This window comes from Crocodylus siamensis, chromosome 3, assembly GCF_052110815.1.
Source record: "Crocodylus siamensis isolate JL-2025a chromosome 3, ASM5211081v1, whole genome shotgun sequence".
Classification (NCBI taxonomy): domain Eukaryota; kingdom Metazoa; phylum Chordata; order Crocodylia; family Crocodylidae; genus Crocodylus; species Crocodylus siamensis.
Genome location: NC_143397.1, coordinates 3,317,025 through 3,338,577, shown reverse-complemented (window position 1 = coordinate 3,338,577; position 21,553 = coordinate 3,317,025). Strand labels below are relative to the sequence as shown.

The 21,553-nt window shown below is 47.8% G+C and overlaps 2 protein-coding genes across 7 annotated transcripts in view; one reads left to right on the top strand and one right to left on the bottom strand.

The window, feature by feature from the left end:
* The window catches only part of FAM219A (family with sequence similarity 219 member A), a 143,026-nt gene extending 133,377 nt beyond the window's left edge, over window positions 1-9,649 (bottom strand). For 2 of the 4 annotated variants that reach the window (XM_090037570.1, XM_090037574.1), the window contains exon 1: window positions 9,453-9,605. Coding sequence is in view for 1 of the 4 variants with exons in the window: in XM_090037573.1 (XP_089893699.1) it covers window positions 9,453-9,512 (60 nt within the window). In the remaining 3 variants the exon portion in view is untranslated. Of the gene's footprint in view, window positions 1-9,452 lie in introns of all 4 variants that reach the window. The other 2 variants (XM_090037573.1, XM_090037572.1) reach the window with 2 other exon arrangements.
* A 233-nt stretch (window positions 9,650-9,882) lies between these two features.
* The window catches only part of DNAI1 (dynein axonemal intermediate chain 1), a 228,848-nt gene continuing 217,177 nt past the window's right edge, over window positions 9,883-21,553 (top strand). The window contains exon 1 of one of the 3 annotated variants that reach the window (XM_090037568.1): window positions 9,883-9,964. In XM_090037568.1, the coding sequence (XP_089893694.1) occupies window positions 9,932-9,964 (33 nt within the window). In that variant the 5' untranslated portion in view covers window positions 9,883-9,931. Of the gene's footprint in view, window positions 9,965-19,816; window positions 19,953-21,553 lie in introns of those variants that run through there. The other 2 variants (XM_090037567.1, XM_090037566.1) reach the window with 2 other exon arrangements.

Below are 21,553 nucleotides of genomic sequence, written 5' to 3'. Positions count from 1 at the left end.
CGTTACACAAGGGTAGCAAACAAGTATCCCGTATTGCTTAATCCCTTCACAGCACAAGACAATGCAACAGGGCCCTTTGTCTGTTCAAAACCCACAACTTTTATCTTCAAATCACTTACTAAAAATTAATGGTGTGAAATCTTAAATTAGTTTAATTAGTTGCTGAAGCAAGGAAGATAAGTCTGGAAGACTACACACAACTTACTACCCAACTGTTTCAATAGGCGGCCTACTTCAAAAGTAAACTTTAATTTAAAAAGCTAGATAGAAGTTTTCCCCAGAGTCTAATGAAAACAAGCAAAATATGGAAAGCCCACTTTAGTGCCCAGGAATAGAAAAGTATTTCCATTCCAGAACAGACTGGAATAGCTCTGGACTGTGACTGTGGCCAAGGGGGCAGCACCAGTGTTTTGTTCCATGAGTTATGGCACAGGTTCCAATAAAAGAGAGAAGACAAATTGCCAGTGTTTTCAAATCTCTTCTGAAATGGAAAGGAAAGACTGTTAACAATTTAGAAAACTAAGCCCCATTTTATTTTGTCCAAAGTTTGTGTGTAGCTGAAGACCTGACTTCTGAGCTTCCTCCAGCAGTTGGGAAGAGAAAGGAATAGTCAGGTGCATACAAGGTCATTAAGGTATGGAAATAAGACATTTCAGTTACCCAAGGAACAGCTGGACAGTAAAAGCCAATATAGGACCCTTCCTCCTCACTGTGGACATGGGTGGAGAATGTGTCTTGGGTAGACATTTTGCTATAAGCTGCCACTGGGTCTGGCCATTCTGCAGAATGCTAACTTAGAGGCACTGAACAATAGCTTTCAGAGAGCTCTGCATCACAAGCCCAACTACATCATCCCAGCCTGGAGGTGGAAGGCAAAGATAGACCCACACCCACAAAAAGCTATCCCTGGAACAAGTACATTTGCCAGTGAATTTCTAGGTTTATTAGGAGAGCCATCCTGCTTTAGGTATAATAGGCAATAAAACAGGCTTAAGTACTCATACTTGTTCGTAATAATTGACAATGACAACCTGTAGAGCACCATAGCAGATGCCTATGGCAGCATACATCAGCTAGGACAATTACTCTCCAGACGTGCTACCTGCCTCCCCTCTCCACATGCACATTCAGTAGAGGAGACCACCTCTCTAACCCCCTTAACTTCCATAAACATTCTGCGATAACAGACAAGAGACTTTGCAGACACTATTTGTATTTTCAAAATATAAAGGACCCTGAAAGAGCACAGAATGTCAGAAACATCTGAGTAAACCTAAGAAATGGACAGTTCAATAGATTAGATTAAATTCAGAATTGACAAAATGAGGCCATACAATTGGAAGGAGGAGACTGAGCAGTCCTGGCATATTGCTGTGGTTGTAAAATAACTATAATTTGTTTGGATAAAAACCTGGAAGCCAGTGTAGACAGTTCAACAGGAGACCTTTTGATCAGCCTGGAGAAAACTGATTGAGGGTTGGACCACATCAGTGTTTCTCAACCTGTGGGTGACAAGTATATATGAAAGGGTCTTGAACAAACTTTAACAATGGATTCTCCTCTAAAGAAGAAAAATGTGGGAAACCGTGGCTTTTCCCTTGCAGGCTGGCAGAGCTCCAGCCTGCAAAGGACTTTGGGGCCTGTACTTCACACCCACCCCCTGCCCCACACACTGTGGGGCTGGGCCCTGTGGGTGGGGGGCAGCAGCTCAGGACTGGGGGGCACTGGGTCAGGACTGGCCACTGATGTTTACAAATGGGTCCTGGTACAAAAAAAAAAAAAGGAGGTCAAGAACCACTGGACTCGATGATCTCCTGAGCTCCCTTCCAAGTTCCAACCCTCATTTTCTATGAAGACACTAACCAGGAGAGTCAGTATTTGATAGGGGATTGTGGGATTAGATTTTACTTCCTCCAAATGAAAGCACACCAAAGCATGTTATGAAAGAGTTAGTGGTAAAGACTGCTCTAGGTAGAACCAGAACTGCTCAACAATTTGAATGCTCATTATGTCAAACCTGTTTTAAAGGACCACTGCAAACATGCAGACATGCTGAGGATGGAGAACTGGTGGTCACCAGTCACCAATTCAGAGGAAGAAAGGCATTTCTAGTTAAATGCATGAAAACAAACTCCAAGTTCCTAGTGAGAAGCACTGTGTAAGTGCTTAATGCCACAACTGGCCAAGAGTCTTCCTCCCTGTCACTTTGAACATGTAGAACCATGCCATAGTGTCAAGACATGCTGGATGGCTTGCTTTCAAAGAAAGTGCTGGATATTTTTAGAGAGACGTGTTAAACAGAAGGGGAGGGGGAAAAGGCACTCTTGAAGGGGAACATTTTTGCAATGACTATTAGTAGCTTTTTCCTACCCTTCCCCCCAAATAATTGCTCATCTCTCTGCCTGAAAGATTCAAAGGGATGCCATGGTTCTGTTTTGTACATGTGCTTAAAGTTTAGTATGCTGGCTGTTGGGCACCTTCCCCTCTGTCTCTTCACCGCAGTAACTGCTTCCTGCAGTTCCTGCTGTCTGTACCTGGCTTTAGTTATGAACTAAACTCTAGTTTGCATTAGTATTCTGCAGTTCTCCTCTCATAATGCATGCTTACAGAGAAGGTCAAGTGGAGTTAAGAAGTCTGCACAACACCTGCAGCACTCCTGCAAACAGACTGAAAGAGGGAGAGAACAGTTGTCCATGAACTTGGCTTTACATCACTAAGTTAGAGGGATGGGCCCTGAGATCTTGTGGGGCAAGATGGCCTGAATGCAGCTAGTGGGCTGCATGCTACTCAGTCCTGCAACTTCTCCAACCCCAAACCAGCTTCATCACTGAGGAATGTCTCATTCCAGCAGGCAATACTCTCTCTCGATCAGAGCACAAAGAGCTGTGCCAGTTCTCTCCATTGTTACATTTGCTAGGTGCAGTTCTCATGCTTCTGTAAAGTTGCTGATGAAGCTCCTGGCTGGGCAGAGTCTGGTTATCCCAGTCAGATGCTCAGTACTGAGTAAAACTAGCATTTAAAAACTTGCCTCCAGGTGAATGCAAGTTATTTCAGAAAAAAAGCCACCATCAGGTTTTCTATCTAATCCTGTCTCAGTAATTACAGCACCTGTTACTGTCAAACCAGATAGTCAAAGGGCATGAGACTACAGTCCCTCACAGACAGGGGATCAATAGGCCTCTGGTATCATTTGGATTTTTGCAAAGGCTGCAGACAACTTTCTAAGAACAGTCATATTTAAGCCTTTAACTACTGCACCGCCTTCCTAATTTCAATGCTGCCCAGATCAGCAGGCCAACAGACTGTCAAGTTAAGTGGAGGGGTTTTGTGTTTTTTTTTTGGCTGATCTTTGGCACTCATCCTGGAGCTTAATATGAAGATGTCAGAAGTCAAGCATACTGAAGTTGCCTTCTCAAGCCAGTGAACTTTCCAAAAAGTCTAGACATTAGCATGCTACTCAAGATCTCTATAGTATGAAGGAGTATTTGTAATAGATTTCAAAGGAAGTCAACATGCAGACATTTTTACACTATTGTCTTTATATTCTCTCTAGGAACTGGCGACTGCCAGAGGCAGATACCATAATCATTACTTCTCACATGACCCAAGAAGGGAAAATATCTATGCCCTGAAATGCATGCTTTAGTGAATTTGAACTAAAACGGTCCAAGCAAAAGGCCTGCTAGAAGGGAAGCAAGTCACCAGGATGAAGGGGCAGTGTTGTGTAAAGCCTGGAATGCAAGAACAAAGAGCCCCAGGCTATAATCAGTCATAGTTAAATCACCAAAATACATACAGAAAAAACAGGGTCAGAAGTGTCAACTGAGACATTTTCACATTAATTTTAAAAAGCAGAAGGTGATCGGTATGAGCAGATATAAAACCCTGGGAACCAAGAACCCACCAGTTCAAGATGAGAAGACATCCCAGAAGTTTGGTACTAGTTGTTAAAGCAAGTACAGTTTCTCCCCTACAGCACTGTATTCACCAATGGCTGCATAGTTTATTCAACAAAAGAATCTGGGTCACTACTCATTCCTGCCCGTTTCATTTTCACCTGAAATACTGCACCAACCAGATGGCAACTCACTTATTTCCACACAGTCGCCTGTGGAGACCGAACAACCAGATGGTACAACAAAGGTATTTTGCTATAACACACTGTTCTCTTTACTTTGGTCTCATGCCCACTGCTAAGATATATATATATTCAACCAATATATACTACAACTCTTAAGAACAGGAAACATTCCTGGACATCCAATTCTTGGGCTGAGATCCAAAATCATCATACTTAAGTTGGTCCTAACTTGCAAATGAACAAGGATGAGACAAATATTTCTCAAGAGCTGAAAGTGAACAGGCAAGACACTAAGAGCAACACTATGACATCAATTGGAATGAGACCCATAACATGATCATGAGTTACTGGCACTTGGTACCTGAAGAACACCTTCCATTCAAAAGCTTGTTTAACTTTATCCCAACTACACAGCTGGTCCAATAAAAGGTATTACCCTAAGAAATCCTTGCCTCACACCATTCAGCGGTCATTTCTGAGCTATATGCGGAGTCAAGAGAGTCTCAGCCTGGTTCCTTCTGGACAGATGTCCCCAAAACAGACTGTCATAGGATCAGACACAATACAGGGACATTCTGGCTCCTCCAATGCAGTGCAGGTAACCAGGTCGTGATTCTGGTTGCATAGATAGGCCAGTCTTAAAATTGGAGAGCTGTTGGCAAAAACGGCTTACAGTATTGCATAATGGAGTTTTCTTTTTTTAAAGAAAATTACAACCCAGCAATCATAGGACTGGAAAGTGCACATACCTGATCAGAGACCAATTCAAACACAGAAGAACCTAACCAACAGGCACATACAAGGGTAATGCTAGGGTGACAAATTCAGGCTACTGCTCAGTTGCTGGGAAGCCTAACAGGATGCTGTCCCTGTAATCTGTTCCATGGCTCTAGCTTCCTGATCAAGTACTGACTGATCAAATCCAAGACATTATAAAAGCCATCACTGACCTCAAGATGCTGCCATACCAGATCGCAGCTAATCGTGCAGTATCCTATTTTGGGCAATGGACAGTACCAGCTGCCTCAAGAGGGTGTGTGATATGTGGCCATCCACCCCATATATAAGGTCTCATTATGATCCTTGATAGGTGATTAGTTTAAATCCTGAAGCATGAGGTTTCTTATGCCTTTCAAATGCTACTAAGACCTATGCAGAATTATAATACCCATAATATCCATCCAACCTCTTTGTGAAACTTGCTAAATTCTTTACTGCAACTTGGGTTCCTGAAAAGTGGGAGAAACAGACCATGTTCTTTCCAGCTCATGAACTCCATAGCTGCTTTGGTGTCTCCATTTCTCTCCTTTGTCCTAACTCCTCTGTTTAGAGTTAGGCTACCCTTTCCACTCTCGAATAGCTCAAATGTATTTTTCCAACATGGCTTATCCCAAATGTATAACACCTTTGTTCACTACTATGCACAGCAATGTGCTATACCAGCCTTGTCAACTCCATTTTGCTCCATTTGGCAAACGAAGCAGGAGTAGAACTGCCTGCAGGCTTCACATGGCAGGATTACATTGGTTCACACTTTCTTCACAACTATAAGGGCTAGAACTTTCCTTCATTAAAAAACTGTAAATTTCAAGGGCCCTGTACCACCATCCAGCTGGTGAGGAAGCATTTTTCCTGACACCCATGGCAGCAAGAACCAGCATGAGGATCTGAAGGAAGTTTGCTATTTTGAAATGTTCACCAAGCAATTTGTTCTCTTAAGCTTTGAAGACACTAGGGGCAATAAGAAAATCAGAAGCACAGCCGTGTCTCCAGTTGTGAATGAGGAAGGCTGCAGCACTACAGATTTGAGTACTGAACATCTCCAATGCTAACATGGACCTGCCAATACTCCACCACCTATCGTTGTTAAAGAGCTTTGCAGCAGCACTTCACGAAGCCCCTTTTTCCTCCTCCCAGATGTTTCATAGCGATCTCTCATGCAGTCAGATCCTGGAGACAGCCTTCATTTACTCTGGATGCCAGAGGAAATCAAACTATGGGGAGAGCTAGTTTACTAGCAAGGCTTCACTGTAATACTGAAGCAAAGTTTATTCCTGTATTTCAATAATTCCCAGAGCTCCAACAGCATGCATAAAGCACCTCCCTGGAAAAAATGAAGCAGAATCAATGAGGCAGGTAGCCTGCGTCCATCTGGAAGTGTGGGTTCTTCTAGCCAGGTAACGGGGTAAGCCTTAAGTGTTTAGCAGCATACTGCAGGAGAGCAAGCAAGCCAGCCTTGCTTATCAGAAGGCAGAAGGATGATAAAAGGCATGGGTTTCGGATTGGTTAGTGAGAGAGACCAACTATTGCTAAAACCAGACACTGTCCCTACTACCTTCCATTTCAGAAAGCAGCAAAGCCCTAGCTAATTCTGCTTTTGCATCCAAAACAGACACCATGTTGTAGTAGCTTGCATTCCCCCTTGGTTTTCTTACTGTACTGTAGCCATCATTTCAGCTATCTGTGTTTGCATAATTAAAAACTCAATTGATGACATATGCAGTAAAAAAGAATAATTAGGAAAAAAACAAAACAAAACAAACTTTTCCACTCCCCAGTGCCACAGAAATGCCATACAGATGGTTAAACGCCACCCCCCCACAGTTTTTGTAGAGTTTCATAGTTTCATAGTTTCATAGTAGCTAGAGTCGGAAGGGACCTAGGTAGATCATCTAGTCCGACCCCCTGCCTTAGCAGGAAAGAGCACCGGGGTCAGATGACCCCGGCAAGGTGCTCATCTAACTTCCTTTTAAAAATCCCCAGGCTCGGAGCCTGCACCACTTCCCCTGGAAGCTGGTTCCAGGCCCTAGCCACCCTGACTGTGAAGTAGCGCCTCCTAATATCTAATCTAAACTTACCCTCCGCCAGTTTGTGACCGTTATTCCTGGTCACTCCTGGCAGCGCACGGGGGAACAGGGACTCCCCCAATACCTGCTGATCCCCCCTGACCAGTTTGTAGCAGGCCACAAGGTCCCCCCTTAGCCTTCTCTTGTGGAGGCTAAACAGGTTCAGGTCCCGTAGCCTATCCTCATAAGGCCTGCCCTGCTGACCCCTGATCATACGAGTGGCCCTCCTCTGAACTCTTTCCATATTGTCCACGTCCCTCTTGAAGTGTGGCGCCCAGAACTGGACGCAGTACTCCAGCTGCGGCCTGACCAGTGCCGCATAGAGGGGGAGGATCACCTCCCTGGACCTGCTCGAGATGCATCTGTGGATGCATGATAGGGTACGATTGGCCTTCTTGACTGCCTCCCCACACTGCCGGCCCATGTTCATCGTGGAGTCAATGACGACTCCAAGATCCTTTTCCGTCTCCGTGCTGGCAAGAGGAGAGTTCCCCAACCTGTAAGTGTGGTGCCGGTTCTTCCTCCCCATGTGCAACACCTTGCACTTATCAGTGTTAAACCCCATCCTATTCTCATCCGCCCACCGTTGCAACCTGTCAAGGTCAGCTTGTAGCCTATTGCACCCTTCTAGTGCACCCACATCCCCCCACATCTTAGTGTCATCAGCAAACTTGAACAGGGTGCTTTCTACCCCCTCATCCAAGTCACTGATGAAGATGTTGAACAGTGCAGGCCCGAGGACCGAGCCCTGCGGAACCCCACTGCCCACATCCTTCCAGGTCGAGAAGAACCCATCCACTACCACCCTCTGGGTGCGGCCCTCCAACCAGTTGGCGACCCATTTGACCGTGTGGGCATCGACACCACAGTCTCTCAGCTTTTTGATGAGGACAGGGTGAGAGACAGTTGCTTGATATAAATAATGGTTCTTTGCACATGACCTGCATTCTCCATGCAAACGAGCGCTTGAGCAGCTCCAAATAGAGATTGACCATTATGAAATGTAATATGGAGCATCACCTGCAACTTCATAGTGCCATCTCTATGCACAAATACTGAGACACAGTCCTCTCAGCATTTAATCCTGCAGACTCTAGAGGCTCGCAAAACGGACCATTAACTAACAAGGTTAGTCACATTGGGCTGTCCATTTCCAATTTCTATACAGATCTCACAGGACAACAAAGATGCATTATTTTTCATCACACTTGATTGTAGCAATCCCACAGCAGCAACAGCCATCATGAGCAAGAGGGAAGGAAAGACGGGCCAAAAAAAATCCACTCTCTCCTGATGGGGTCCCTGCTATGAAGCTCTGGGGCCCTCTGTTCCTACCACTCCGCTGCTGTTCCTGCAGTTCTTCAATCACAGGTTAATTCAAGCAGCGTTTCCACCCCATCCCTCCCCCCACCACCACTGGGAAACTAAATACAGCAAAACCATTGCCTGCACAGCTGGGTTCCTTGCCGGCAGATGCACACAGCTTTTAAGAGACACTCACACGTCTCAAAGGGAGAACGACATAAAGATGCGGTGCCAACCAACCCCCTCCACATAGGAGGAGACTCGCTATCTCTTGCGTATGGGCAGGCTGTCAGAGATACCACTAACTACAGCTGGGCACAGGCCGCAATCTGCAACCTGAACATAAAACACCATCAGGGCTGACACCCAACACAAACATGGCAGGGTCAGAGAGGATCAGGGGGTCTTAGGGACCGACTGGGCTATGGGTCTGCATGCCTTGTGCCACGTGGCGGGTCTTCAATCATCCATGGAAACATGTCCCGGAGTGGCGTCAGAGAAACAGGCCTGGAAAGGACCGCAGAGGTCACATCTAGGAAGGATCAGCCTGGTAAAAACCAGCCAGACGTAATCCCAGTGCTCATCTCGACCGGACGGGAGACTCGGCCCTGGCCCGGCTCCGGGGAAAGCAGGATGGCTGCGGCAGGCACAGCTCCAAAGGTCCCAGCACCAGGCAGGAGAAGGCAACCCCCCAAGTCCGACCAGGGGGGTCCCTTCCTGTCCCAACGCAGCCTGGGCTGACCCTGCGTGGGGGGGCGACACCCTCTCGCCAGGACCCCACGGTCAGTGCCACCAAAGCATGGGCACAGCACCCCTGCGAGTCCCAGTCACCCCCGATGTCCTCCCCGCACAAGCCCCAGTCACCCCCATGATGTACCCCACCGTGAGCCCCTCGGTTACCCCCATCATGTACCCTCTCCCCCAGCGAGAATCACGGTTACCCGCATGACGTCCCCCCCATGACATGCTCCCCTCCCCGCGAGCCCCACGGTTACCCCCATGATGTAATCCCCCAGCGAGCCCTACGGTTAATCCATGACGTAACCCTCTCCCCCGCGAGCCGCACCGTTGTGTCCGTTAATCCGTTACGGTGACGTCATCCCCCCCCTCCAACAAAGGGATGACATCATGGCGGGATGCGTATCCCAGGGCAACCCTCCGTCAGCACCGGGGATGGGGGAGAGGGAAGAAGGGGGAGACCCCCCCCGCCGGCCCCTCACCAGCGGCTGCATCTCGGCGCGCACGGCAGGCACCTGGAACCGGTCTATCTCCTCCATCATGGTGCCGGCGGGCTGAGCGGGAAGCGGGCGCCTCAGGCGGGCAGGGACGCGCCCGCCGCCACCTCGCGCTGCTGCCTCATCCCCGCGCCGCCGGGGTGACTCAGCCGCTCCGCTTCCGGGTCCGGCGCCACGCCGCGCCCCCCCGCTGCATCATTCATGAGGGGGCGGGGCAAGCCGAGCGACTCCCCGGCCGGCGCGTAGGCCCCGCCCCCTGCTGCATCATTCATGAAGGGCGGGGCAAACGGGGCGAGTCACCGGCTGGCGCGCAGGCTCCGCCCCCGGGCGCGACCAAGTCTCTTCATGCGGCCGGCATGTACCATTGGCTTCCTCGGAGGCATGCGTGAAGGACTTCCGGCCCGTTGCCATGGAGGCGGCATCAACTTCCGGGAGCGGTGGCTGAGCCGGAGGTCGTTGCCGACATGCCGGCCAAAGTGCGAGACAAGCGCCTGCAGGTAAGGGCCGGAGGGCGGGGCGTCCTCCCCCGCCACACACGTCACCGCCTGGTGGGCGTGACGTCACGGCGCGGTTCCCACCGCTGGATGTCCACCTCGTGACTTTTCCCCCTCATATCACACCACTGGCTCGCTCTGCCCAGCATTACATGCCCTTCTGGGCAGCTGCATCACTGCACCATGGCATGACCTCACTGCGCCATGGCGTGACATCATTGCTTGGCACACTTACCTCTTAAAGGGGCAGCTAGGATCCTGATAGCAACGGGTTGGCACATAGCAACCCGTCACGTTGCACAGCCTTGCACCGTGTGCTTGGCGTGGTTGTCGTGTCGCAGCATAGTCTGAGCATCGTGTTTCCTATTACACCAGCACGCGTGCATCTATTTCCTCACCATCCCATAGCGAGATATTATGACTTGGCATCATTATAGCTTCTAAATGAGCATGAAGAACATAAGAATTACTGTCCTGAGTCAGACCACGGGTCTGCCCGGCCTCGCTCGTGGTCCGAGCATGTCAAATAGCAAGTGCTTTAAGAGGAGGAATATCACAAACAGGTCATGGAGAATGACCCATTCCCTGCCCTGTCTTCCCTGTCTCCAGCAGTTACGTCCTTAACAGCGTGGCCAGGGCCGCCCAGATCATACGTTGTGGTCCGTGCACGTGGGCTGCTTGGAGTCCTGTCAACTTCAGTGAGGCTTTGTACAGGCATGTGTCACAGTTCAGGATCAAAACCTCAGTCAGGTTCCCTTCCCTCTTCTCAGACAGTCAAAATACTGTAACAGTTGGTGTTAAAATCCTGCAAATGAGCTTGAAGGACAGACAGTTTTCACCCAGGTTACAAATGCCCTGTCCCTGCTTCATAGCAAGATTGTATTTTATATATTCGATCTTGTATGTTGCAGTATCTAAATTTTGGATCTAAACTTTTGAACCTCGTCCCTTTAAATGGAACACTTCTGGCATGTCATAAAAAGGGAAAAAATATTTGCTGACGAAGGCACAGAAAGTTTAGGAAGGAAAACTAGCAACAATAACAGCAACGCAGTCGATTTAGGCTTGGAGAGTGATCCTGCAAACTGCTCATCTTCTGCATCTCTTGTTGAAGTTAATGAAAGGTGAAGGCATTCAGCCCTGCACAGAGCTGACTAGTTTAACTTCAAAGTTAGCTGAAGATATTGAGGTGAGTTAGCACTTTTCCTTGGGCTACACATGCTGCTTGATTGTTCTTGTCTTTAGTGACATTGGCTCCCATCAGTTATAGAGGCTTTGTCACACAAGACCTTCTGCAGTTTGTTGCACATCACTGGTCTGGTTTCAGTAGTTTGGCATCGCTACATTCATAAATCTTCTGACCTTCCTTCTCCAAGATGTCGAAAAAAAATTCCACCTTCTCTGATTACATTTCAGGCAGCTGCTGTTGCTACGATGATTGTTTTTACACCATTGCCACCCAGCAGTTATAATATATGACTTCAAACCAGACAGAAAATTATCTAGGGAGTAGCCAGAGATACTGTTTCCCTTGAATAGTAAGTAAGATAATACTTCAAGGTGAGAAGAGATGGTAAAGTGCAACCTTTATTATGTGCCAGTGATGTGTTCAGTATTGTACTGGGCACAGACTAGAGCCAAACTAGGTTCTGCCTGCATTAATCTAGATTCTTCTTTGAGGGCAAAGACAACCCTATCCTGAGAAACTTGTTTTCTAAAGTCCTGGTTTTTCACTTAACTCATTGAGCCTACCCAGAACTGTGTGGCCTTTATTGGACATTTTTTAAGCAAAAGAATCTGTTTACATGCAGTGTGTTGCAGACCAGGGTTTACATATCAGCACCTGTGTCATTAAAATCACTGGGAGTTTTACTGCTGATTTCACCCTATTTGGACTGCGGGAGAGTGAGCTTTGGCCTATGGAGAACAAAAATGCTGTCTTTGCAGTGGAGGAGAGAGGTAACAGAGCCTCAAAAACAACATATTACCAGGGACAGCAAGTGAAAGAGCAGGAATAGGAGTGAAGGCCAAAAGTTCAGCCTAAGGCTGCCTGATGGGAATAGTGATCAGAGAAGCTGGAGCAGTGCACACTGCTTTGCGAAGTAATCCAGGGAGGCAGTGGATGTTGCTCAGAGGAATTCTTTTGGCACATCTGAGATAAGGAGGAAGCAGAAGGATGACCTATAATCACAGAAAACCTCTGCTGAGCTCCCTCTTTCTGGTCTGTTGTATGGCCATCATGGCCAGTGCCAGGAGATCTTGTGATAGTGTTTGTCCATAAATGGAGGGTTTGTGAATTATTACTTAATGCAGCCAGAATCTGAGCAGGAACCTGGTATCCTCTACACAAATGTATGCCAAGATTTTTATCTTGCCAAAAAAAGGCAAGTGGCAGCAGACTCCATGATACCACACTAGTGCCAGAGGAGCCATCGGCTTATGCTGTTTTGGTGAGTTGCAGAATTGGGGTGAGTAAAGAATGGCCTGCCATTGGCCCTTGCTCCAAGGGTACTAAAAGGACATGATGGTGAGGAGATGAGCCTGGATAGATATTACTGAGACATTATTTGAGTAGGTGTGGCTGGATGGCAATGCACCTATTGGGTGTTGCACTGGCGGTGGCCAGTGCTTGCAGGGCAGGGACCTGATGACAAACCCCACAGGACCAGGGCACAAAGATAGGCCAAGAAGAGCCTTTTGCATGATGATGAGAGGGAGACGCAGGGGGTAGGCAACCCTGAGCACTGAGCAAGGGCCATGAGCCCTATGCAGACCTGCTGACACAAGTCCACAAGGTCTTTGATTCTGGTAACCGGTGACATTCCACATAAGCCTCTACCCCCTGCACAGCACACTTGCTGCTGCCTTCGTTGTGCATGGAGAAGAGGAACTTCCTGGATAACAGAGTACTTATCTCTGACATTTCCGATGCACTCAATATTAAGAGCTGGTGATTATCAGGTCCCAAAGGGCTCTATTATCCAGAAATTCGTAATTTGGGGATCACCCTCAGTACCACATAATAGGGATGTTTATGCTAAAGTTATGAAAATAATTAATAATCATACTGTGAATAATTCAAAATCCCTTTAAAACTCAGGCTGGCTCTGACAGCGATCCCTTCCTTTCATTTTTACAGGTGCAGTGTCTGTGTTTTCAATCATTGCTAGCACTTTTGTTATGCTAATAAATATTGTCATTACTTTCACTCTTTTGAAGTGCAAAGTCTCCGATCCATATGTCGTTTAAAAAGTCTCAGAAATGTGCTGCACTAACAGTCATTTTATCTTGGGGTTCTTGAGATCTCGCAAACAGCTGAAGTTCTTTCTCTGGCTTTTATGGTGTCTCAGGTAACCTTCAGCAGAATCATTTCCTTGTAAATCACCGTAGCCTGCGTGATAGGCTTTCCTGTTTATGCCTCCTGCCTGCCAGTTTTGATGGCCCTGCTGTGGGGGCTCAGGTTATTGGCTCCAGAGGAGAGACATAGGTGCCTGGCTCAAGTCCAGCCTATGTCAGTTGTGAACAGGGACGCGATGTCTGTGCCTGAACAGAGCTTCCCGCAGGCTCAGGACCCACACTTGCCCCTCGCTGATGCCTGGTGGCCCATGAGAAATGAGTTGGTGAGTCAAGGGTTAGTACCCTGTTCTGGCTAGTGGGTTTCTCTTGAAAATGTGTATCAAAGGTCCTGAGTCTCTAATCCCCCTTGCGCCCCTCCTTTCTCTGCCAAGTGTCAATGCAGAAAGCGCAGCTGCTGCTGGCTGCAGTGCTGCCTCCTCGCGCTGTGTCTTGTTTCCATCTGCTGCCTCCCTGTGGCTTTCCCTCATCCTGCGCATCCACTGCTGTCCCTTTGCTCCGCATCTGTCTGGACCTCCCTCATTTCTCCTGAGCTCCACTTTTTCTCCATCTCCTCTCAACCCCTCAGCTTGTTCTTCTCCTCTCATAGCCAGGCTTTCTTTCTGGGCCCATCGCCCTGGCTCAGAAAGTTGCCTTGTCATTGTCAGGTTTCCCCTCTTCACTCCTTTTATTCCCAGTCCCACCCTCATATCCGACATCTGCTCCATCTTCAAATGGCTTTTGATCATTTCTTCTCTCTTCTTCTCCAGATGGCTGTTACCTAGCATCCCTCTGGCCCCATCATGCCTCTGCCTTCTCAGACTTTGATGTGTGATTGCTCTCTGACCTCTCATCCTGGCGACTTGAGCCTTTGTCTCAGTGTCCAGCCTGATCCTACTGCTTTACTCTCTTTGCTCTTGTCTTTGGGTCTCCAGCTGTGAATGGATGGGCCCCTCCAATTCCTTGGATTGAACTGTGATTCCTGTAGCTGATTTGCCCTCAGGTATGTACACAGTGGGTTTCAAGGTGATCCATTTGACTTAATTGGAGTCAAAATTAAAGGTGCCCTTGACCCATTTTCCTTGTATCTATATGCTCATGAATAGATTCATAAGGCGTTCAACATGTATTAAACAACTGCGTGTGGCTAAGTCATTATGCTTTTGATGCATCTGTGTTAATAAAAAAGCAATAATATTCGTTGTGCTTTCATAACATCCTTCATCTCAAAGTGCCCAGCAGGCAATCAAGCCTCACAGCATTCCTGTGAGGTACAGTAAGTAATAATGGACCCATTCTGGAGGTGGGAATGTGAAAGCACAGAAGGTTAGTGCTGATATTTTCACCCCCAGCTCAAACTGAAGTTAATGGGAGTATCAGGCACTCTGATAATCAGGCTCCACATGGTTCGAGCAAAGCAACTAATTGTGAGGTTCTTGGAAAAACTTGTCTTATGCAACTTCCTTCTGGACCTATGCTAAGTCAGTGGCAGGACTGGGAATAGAGAACCCAGGGGTTCTCTAACAAGTGGCCAACAACACATAAGTTCAGAAAATTGATTTTAAAAAGTCCAACAGAAGATGTAGCTCGCTGATGAGTGGCATTAAGGTGAGTAAAGTATTAGCAGACAGGGCTACAACTTCAGCGCATCTGGAATACTACTCCTCTGCTTTGTGGCTCTAGCATCCTATGGCCTTTCCTACACAACGAAATGAACCCTGGGCAGATAAATCCTAACAGAGGAAGCCAGGTTTAACCACGGTTTCTGAACCAGTTCAGCTGCACTTGTCAACTCTCAATGTCAGCAATGGCTCATTTTCCCACTGTAAGAAAGGTGTATCAGTTTGGACAGCAAGATGTTTCTCATTAACCTAGGCACATGGGCTTGTGCTTGTTGCCATGTAAGTGATTCCTTTTTCTAGCCAAGGAACTTGTCAAAGAGAAACACAGAAGGCTTTCCATAAAATGCAAGCAACAGCCAAGCAGGTTTTATTTTCTAGCAAGGACAGGTTTGCAAAGGTGCCTGTTGGCATTAAGTATGTACTAAAGCATTCTTGTAAAGCGAACACTTAGTTTAGTGTTTCTCAGTGAGCAGATTAATAAACCTGTTGGCAAATTGCTGTGAAAATGGCATCCCTGGCGTGTGTAAATTGATGTTGGCTTCAGGGAAAGCCAGAAGTTGTTTTGCTTCCATGTAACATTAGTATGCTCATTGTACCAACCAGCTGTTTACAATGGAGGCTGCTAACATTCAAACCAGGACTAAGAAGCTAGCAGGAAACAACTAGATTGCTTTGCTGAAATGTCAGCTCTCGATGTCTCTAACTGATGGCCCTCCCTCCCCACAGAAGTCTACAAGCCACTTTGTTCATCTGCTTTGTCAGATTATATGCTAACCTTTGTGCCCTCCTTCCCGGGAAGCAGGAGTGATCATGCCTGCGTGCTGGAAGATAAACTCAACTTAGCAGGCACATTGTGATTGCTAAATCCTGTTGTCTCATTGTCTTGTGCTTGAGATTTAGTGAGGGGAGTAGGAAGGGAGCAGGGATGTTTTATAGTGGTCTCCGAGTAAGGCTGGGGCTCCTGTCGCCTGGTGACAGGTATTTTATTAGTTTGTAATTGGGTTCTAAGCGCTGGGGAAGCTCGTTTAAAGCTTGATCAACCAGCTTCTCCCCTCCCTCTGAGGTCTCTGGTAATTCAGGCTGGACCTGCAGCCCCAGGCAGTCCAGGCCACTTTGCTTAGATTTCATTTTGCATCTAGAGGCGATCAGGACTCGCAGTAGAGATGATATCTTTTATAAGACCAACAAGATTTTTGTGAAAAAAATTCTTTAATTGCAAGCTTTTGGGCACAAACACCCTTCATTGGGCATTGGAGAAAAGATTGTAAAAGTTCTCCTGGGTAGAAATGAAAGTTCATATTTCATAGGATTTCACAGAAGAGTCAATAGATGGAAGGCTCCTCTGGGCAGTCAGTTCATAGCTGGTCTGGAGCCTCTCACCTCCCGTGAGGATCTGTGATGATGCAAGTTGCCTTGAAACAAAGGCAGGAGAAGGATCTTAGGTTTGACATGGTCACAGTTGCTTCCTGTTTGGGAAAATATGAAGATTTAATTTTAAAAAGATTTCATTTCATTTTGCAACTAAAGCAGTGATTGTCAACCAGGGGGTCCGGGGTGCCCTGAGATCCTTTTAGGGTATTGTGGAGTGCCACACATTATTAGCACTGTTAGGTGTTAAAACACGATTCACAAGATAAAACACCAGAGATTTCAAATAGGAATCCAGAGTGAAAAGCATTCTGAGTTCTTTGCCACAGAAGACTTGCTCTAGTATTTTTCTGTTGCAGTCAGTGCAGTCAGCCTCTGGTGTAACTGAGGTCTCAGGATAGTAGTTACGTTTGTTGCATGATCAGCCCCCCTGAAAGCAGTCTGCAACCATGCCGTGACACACGTGCATGGCTGCAGAGTGCTTTTAAAGTGTCCAATCGCGTGGCAAACTAACCCTTGTCAAATGAGGGATCAGATGAAGGCACTCCACTTCGGAGCACCTTAGAGAGCTCATCTTCCCAGGGTTAATTTGTGGCACCATCAGAGTTGGGCTGATGTAGTCCAGCTCTGCCACCCAGACTATCAGCAGGAAGGGAGGGGAGAGGGGAAGTGAGCTGCCAGCTGGAGTTTGCTTGGCCTGAGCTGGAGGGGGGCAGGGTGGATTGGAGCACCCGGCCTAGTAGCACCTCCCCAGCCCCACCTCCTCTCCAGCTTAGGCTGGGCATACCCAGTTGGCTGCTTGGTTCCCCTCCTGCTTTCAGCCCCAGAGCTGGAAGCGGGGACAGGGTGGGAGAGAGAGGTGGCTTTTCGGCTGCAGGGAGGGTCCTTGGGCTCCTGCAGGCAGGCTTGATTTTTTTTTTCCCCCCTCCCCTCCAACCCAGCAGGCAAATCTCTGTTGAGAGCGGTGGTTGAACTCGCGGTGCATTATATAAAGCACCATGAGTTAGTGCGGGAGCCTGCATGTCTGTCAGCAGCCTGTGAGCACAAGCTGGAATGGCTCCACTAGCGTGCTCTGGGTTATGGCATCTACCTGTGGCATTGATAGCCTGGAGTTGGCACTGGGCTGATCTGGCCATAGCATGCAGCTGCTGCAGTGTAAATAGCTCTACAGCATCCCTAACTTGGCTTGTGTTTGCTTCAAGACAGTGCAGCCAGGCTCAGGACTTATGCACCCCCAGGAGTGAAGCCTGCAGAATCATGGTGCTCTCTGATCAATGGGCAGCCCTTACGCACAGCTAGAGACAAGGTTCTGTTTCACCCAGGATGGCACAGAGCTACTGAAGGGCGGTTGCAAAGCGGATGGAGCTGTTCTGTTCTCAGTGGTGGCAGATGACAGGACAAGGAGCAATGGGCTCAAGCTGCAGCAAGGGAAGCTGAGGTTGGATATTAGGACAGACTCTCTCATAAGGAAAGTAGTAAAACATTGGAGCAGGTTATCCAGAGAAGTTGTTGAGTCTTCATCCTTGGAGGTGTTTAAGACCCAGGTAGACAAAGCCTTGGCTGGGATGATGCAGTTGGGGCTGGTCCTGCTTGGAGCAGGGGGTTGGACTAGATCTGAGCTCCCTTCCAACCCTTATTTTCTATGACTATTCATCCTCTTATTGAGGAGGCTTCAATTTATTCTGATGGAGTAAGGAGGAGACATCTTAGCAGAACTCAGGCTGTTGCATGGGGCAAAATGGAGCTGCATTGACTGACTTTACATGTCTGAAAGCTGCATAAATGCTACTGGGACATCTCAACAGCAAAACAGAATCAAGCCCTTCATGCCATGGTGAAAACAAGGAGCTTTGCCTTGCCCAAGTGGACGTGATTACATAACCTACAGTGCAGGGGGAGTGTCTAGCTCTGCACTCCATGTATGGCCGGCAGCAAGCACTACGCAAGGTTGGAAAAGGGTATGCTCCTCTACATTTTTGCCTTGGGCAGGATGACGTGTGCCATAGCATTGCTGTGCACCCTGACTATTCTATCAGTCAGAATTTGGGCCTGAAGAATGGGTGCTGTTGCCTTGTGGAAAGGTTTCTGGAGCCACAACCCATCCCAAGGACTGCAAGCCAGTCCAGTCCTGGTTTTTGCATGAATTCTGCCCTGGGGAACAGATATTTGCTTCCTCGGACACAGAAAATCATTTACCCACCAGCACCACCATCAATAACTTGGAGGTGATCTGCAAAGGAGGATAAAGTGGTTCTAAAAAAACCCATACACAATCTGTATTATTTATTTAATTATGTGATTTATGTGCCACCCTTCCCAACAAAAGCTCAGGGCGGCTTACCGTAAGAGAGCAGAATAATTGAAAAGGGGCAACTAGAACAAAGGAAAATAACAAAATAAACTAGAGATCTAGAAGCAACATCTGGGCCTGGTTTGGTTTGCTAAATGCTTGCTCAAATAGAAAGGTCTTCTGAAAAAATGTCCAGGCCCAGGCTCTGGCAGGCCTCAAAAAGGAGGTGAGAAACAACTGCTGAGACTGACTGGAGAACAAGATTGGATTGGTTTGAGGTAAGGAAAGAAGGTGCAGAGGTTTTTACACTTTGCATTGGAAGGCGAGGACTGAAGGCTCCTTGTGTTCTGAGTGAAGCGAGTTGGTGGTTCTCAGACCTGCTTCCTAATCACCAGTGACCCACCCTCTGGGATAGCCTGAACAGGACTGAAGAGCCCAGGAAGATAGGACTCCTCTATTATTACCCCCTTACAGGACAGAAGTGAAATGCATTCGTCAGACAATGCCAGTGCAGCTTACCTGAGACATTACATGCTTTCTGCATCTTCTGTCATGCCATTTCCTCCAGCCCCCTACTTTGCTCAGGGATGGAAGAACAGGATTGTCCCATGCAAACATCAATCTGCCAGTGGTCCTTTATTACACAGCAGCATGGGGAACTGCCAGTAGTTTCCTTCTTTTTTGATCTTTTTTCCTGTATAATAAAAACATATAAATCAGTTCAAACACTTGATTTAAAGATGGATCAAATCTCACACACAGAAACTGTGAAATTGGTAGTGCAGGTTGGACCACACTGAAAGTTTTCTATTGACAAAGCATCTAGTGTTGCAGCTGTTAGCACCTTATGATGGGCTGCAGGCTTTGGCATTATGAAGTGTGGCAGAATAGCATCCTTGTCTCTCCCCAAATTCTGCTATGTGACAATTTGGTTACCATGGTCACTGCAGAGGGCAGACATCCCAGGTAACCCTGAGTTGTAACCTGAGCTGGATACATTCCTGAGGGAGGTGGGAAACCTGCTCCCTCTGCCTACATGACTGGCCTTTCACACCTGGGTGGGGGTTTAAACTCTCTATTGTTCTAAGTGAGGCCAACCTGACTGGGAGGGGGTTAAAGACCCTGCCAGCCTACCCAGCAACCAGTGATGCATTTCAAGTTGGTTGGCTGGCAGCCAACAGTTGCTGGCCTTCATTGGGTAAGGTAAATGAGGTCATAAGTTAAGGACTGCCCAGGAGGCGAGGCAGCAGCCATGGTGAGAACTCTCAAAGAAGCTGGGCCATCTGAAATTTGCTCTCTCTTTTGGAACTCATGATCAATGAACTGCCTGCCTCCAGAGGGAATCTCCACCTGCCTCTGGATGCTACTCGTGAGTAAGGTACCTGAGATCTAACTTGATGTGTAGCTTGCAGTAACTTAGATGCATGATCAAAGGCTACCATGCCACTGTATGTTCTAAGGGATTTCTCTGATATTGTTCTATCCTGTACCTTATTCCAAACCTACTCCTTGTAACCATTAACATTATTCTTTGTACCTAGCATGGGAGACTTATTGGGAGAGGGGCTAGATTATGCCTTGAGGTCCCTGTAGTTCAGCTGACTAAAGAAGACCACTGTTTGTGCTTCAGACTGAGGGAAGCACCTCAAGTTCTTGCAGTGGGTCAAGTACCCTCAAGGGCTAATAGGCCTGTGTTTCCCAGAGGGCACAGGTCTAGGATCAGTCCAGACTCTGGGTGGTGGCAGTGTTACCCCCAGGCTAGCAGGTATGTTCCAATCACGGGGTTGGCCAGATATGAGGCACCCCTAGGGAGGCACTCGGACCCTGGAAGGTGGTTGGGCACAGGGAGGTGGGTGGCTCAGTACAGGAGCACCCCCTACTGGCCTGCCACATAAAGAATGGCACTTAAAAAAAATACATGTAATTCCTCATGGAAGTTTACCTTTAGGTGTTTTCATTTTCCCTTTCCCACCCTTCATCTGTGTTGTCCGTTTAGATTGCAATATCGTTGCAGCAGAGACTGTCTTAGTGCATGTACAATGTCCGATACAATGGGTCCCAATCTCAGCTGGGTTTTCTAGGTGCTACTGTGGCATAAGCAAGTGATTTATTGACATATCCTAGAAGAATAGAAATATCCTAGAAACAGGAGATGGCGAAGACTTGTCTTCCAGTGTGTTGCTGATTCATGCATGTGAATAGTCCCTCTGGTTATGTCCTTAGCAAGATTGGATCCTGGGTCTTTCCTTCTCCTGTCAAGGCCAGGGCAGGATTGTTCATCATTTCATCTTTCCTGGATAATATCATACTCATTGGTGCTTTGTGGTGTTGCTTTTGTATTTCAAACAATTGTGGCGAGCTTGTCAACAGCAGCCTGGCTGCCGGCTTGAAAAAGTCTTCAAGCGATTGGTGGGACATTCTCACCAATTAGATGATGGCTGGGGAGAGGCTTGCCCCGCCCCTACCAGGGGCGAGGCAAAGAGTCTGGACCTGGTTGGGGACTCCCTTCTCCTCCCCTCCCCGCCCCTTCCTGATTGGTCCATCTACAATCTGGGGGTGGAGCCTCTGGAGGGGATAAAAGAACAGCATGCCAGGCACATGGGCAACTGTGAGGAGGGATGGAAAAGAGCATGGGCAAAGAAGAGCTGGTAAAAGCTGGCCAGCAGGGTGGAACACTTGCCGTGAAGAGCCTGAAGACTTCTTTGCCAGATGGGAGTGGCAAGCGGCCGTGTCCCCAGCCCTGCCACTGAGGAGCACAGTGTCGGTGCACAGCTTGGTGCATGGAGCAGGACCCTGGGAGCTGCATGAGGCAGCTCAGGTCTCCAACCCCTGACATGAGGCCAGGCACTCGGTGTACAGGCAGTGCACGGAGCGAGACCCTGGGAGCTGCTTAAAGAGCTCCAGTCTCCAGCTCAGTTGGTGCATGAGCAGTGCATGGGCCAGGACCTGGGGAGCTGCTTGGAGGTGGCTTGGGTCTCC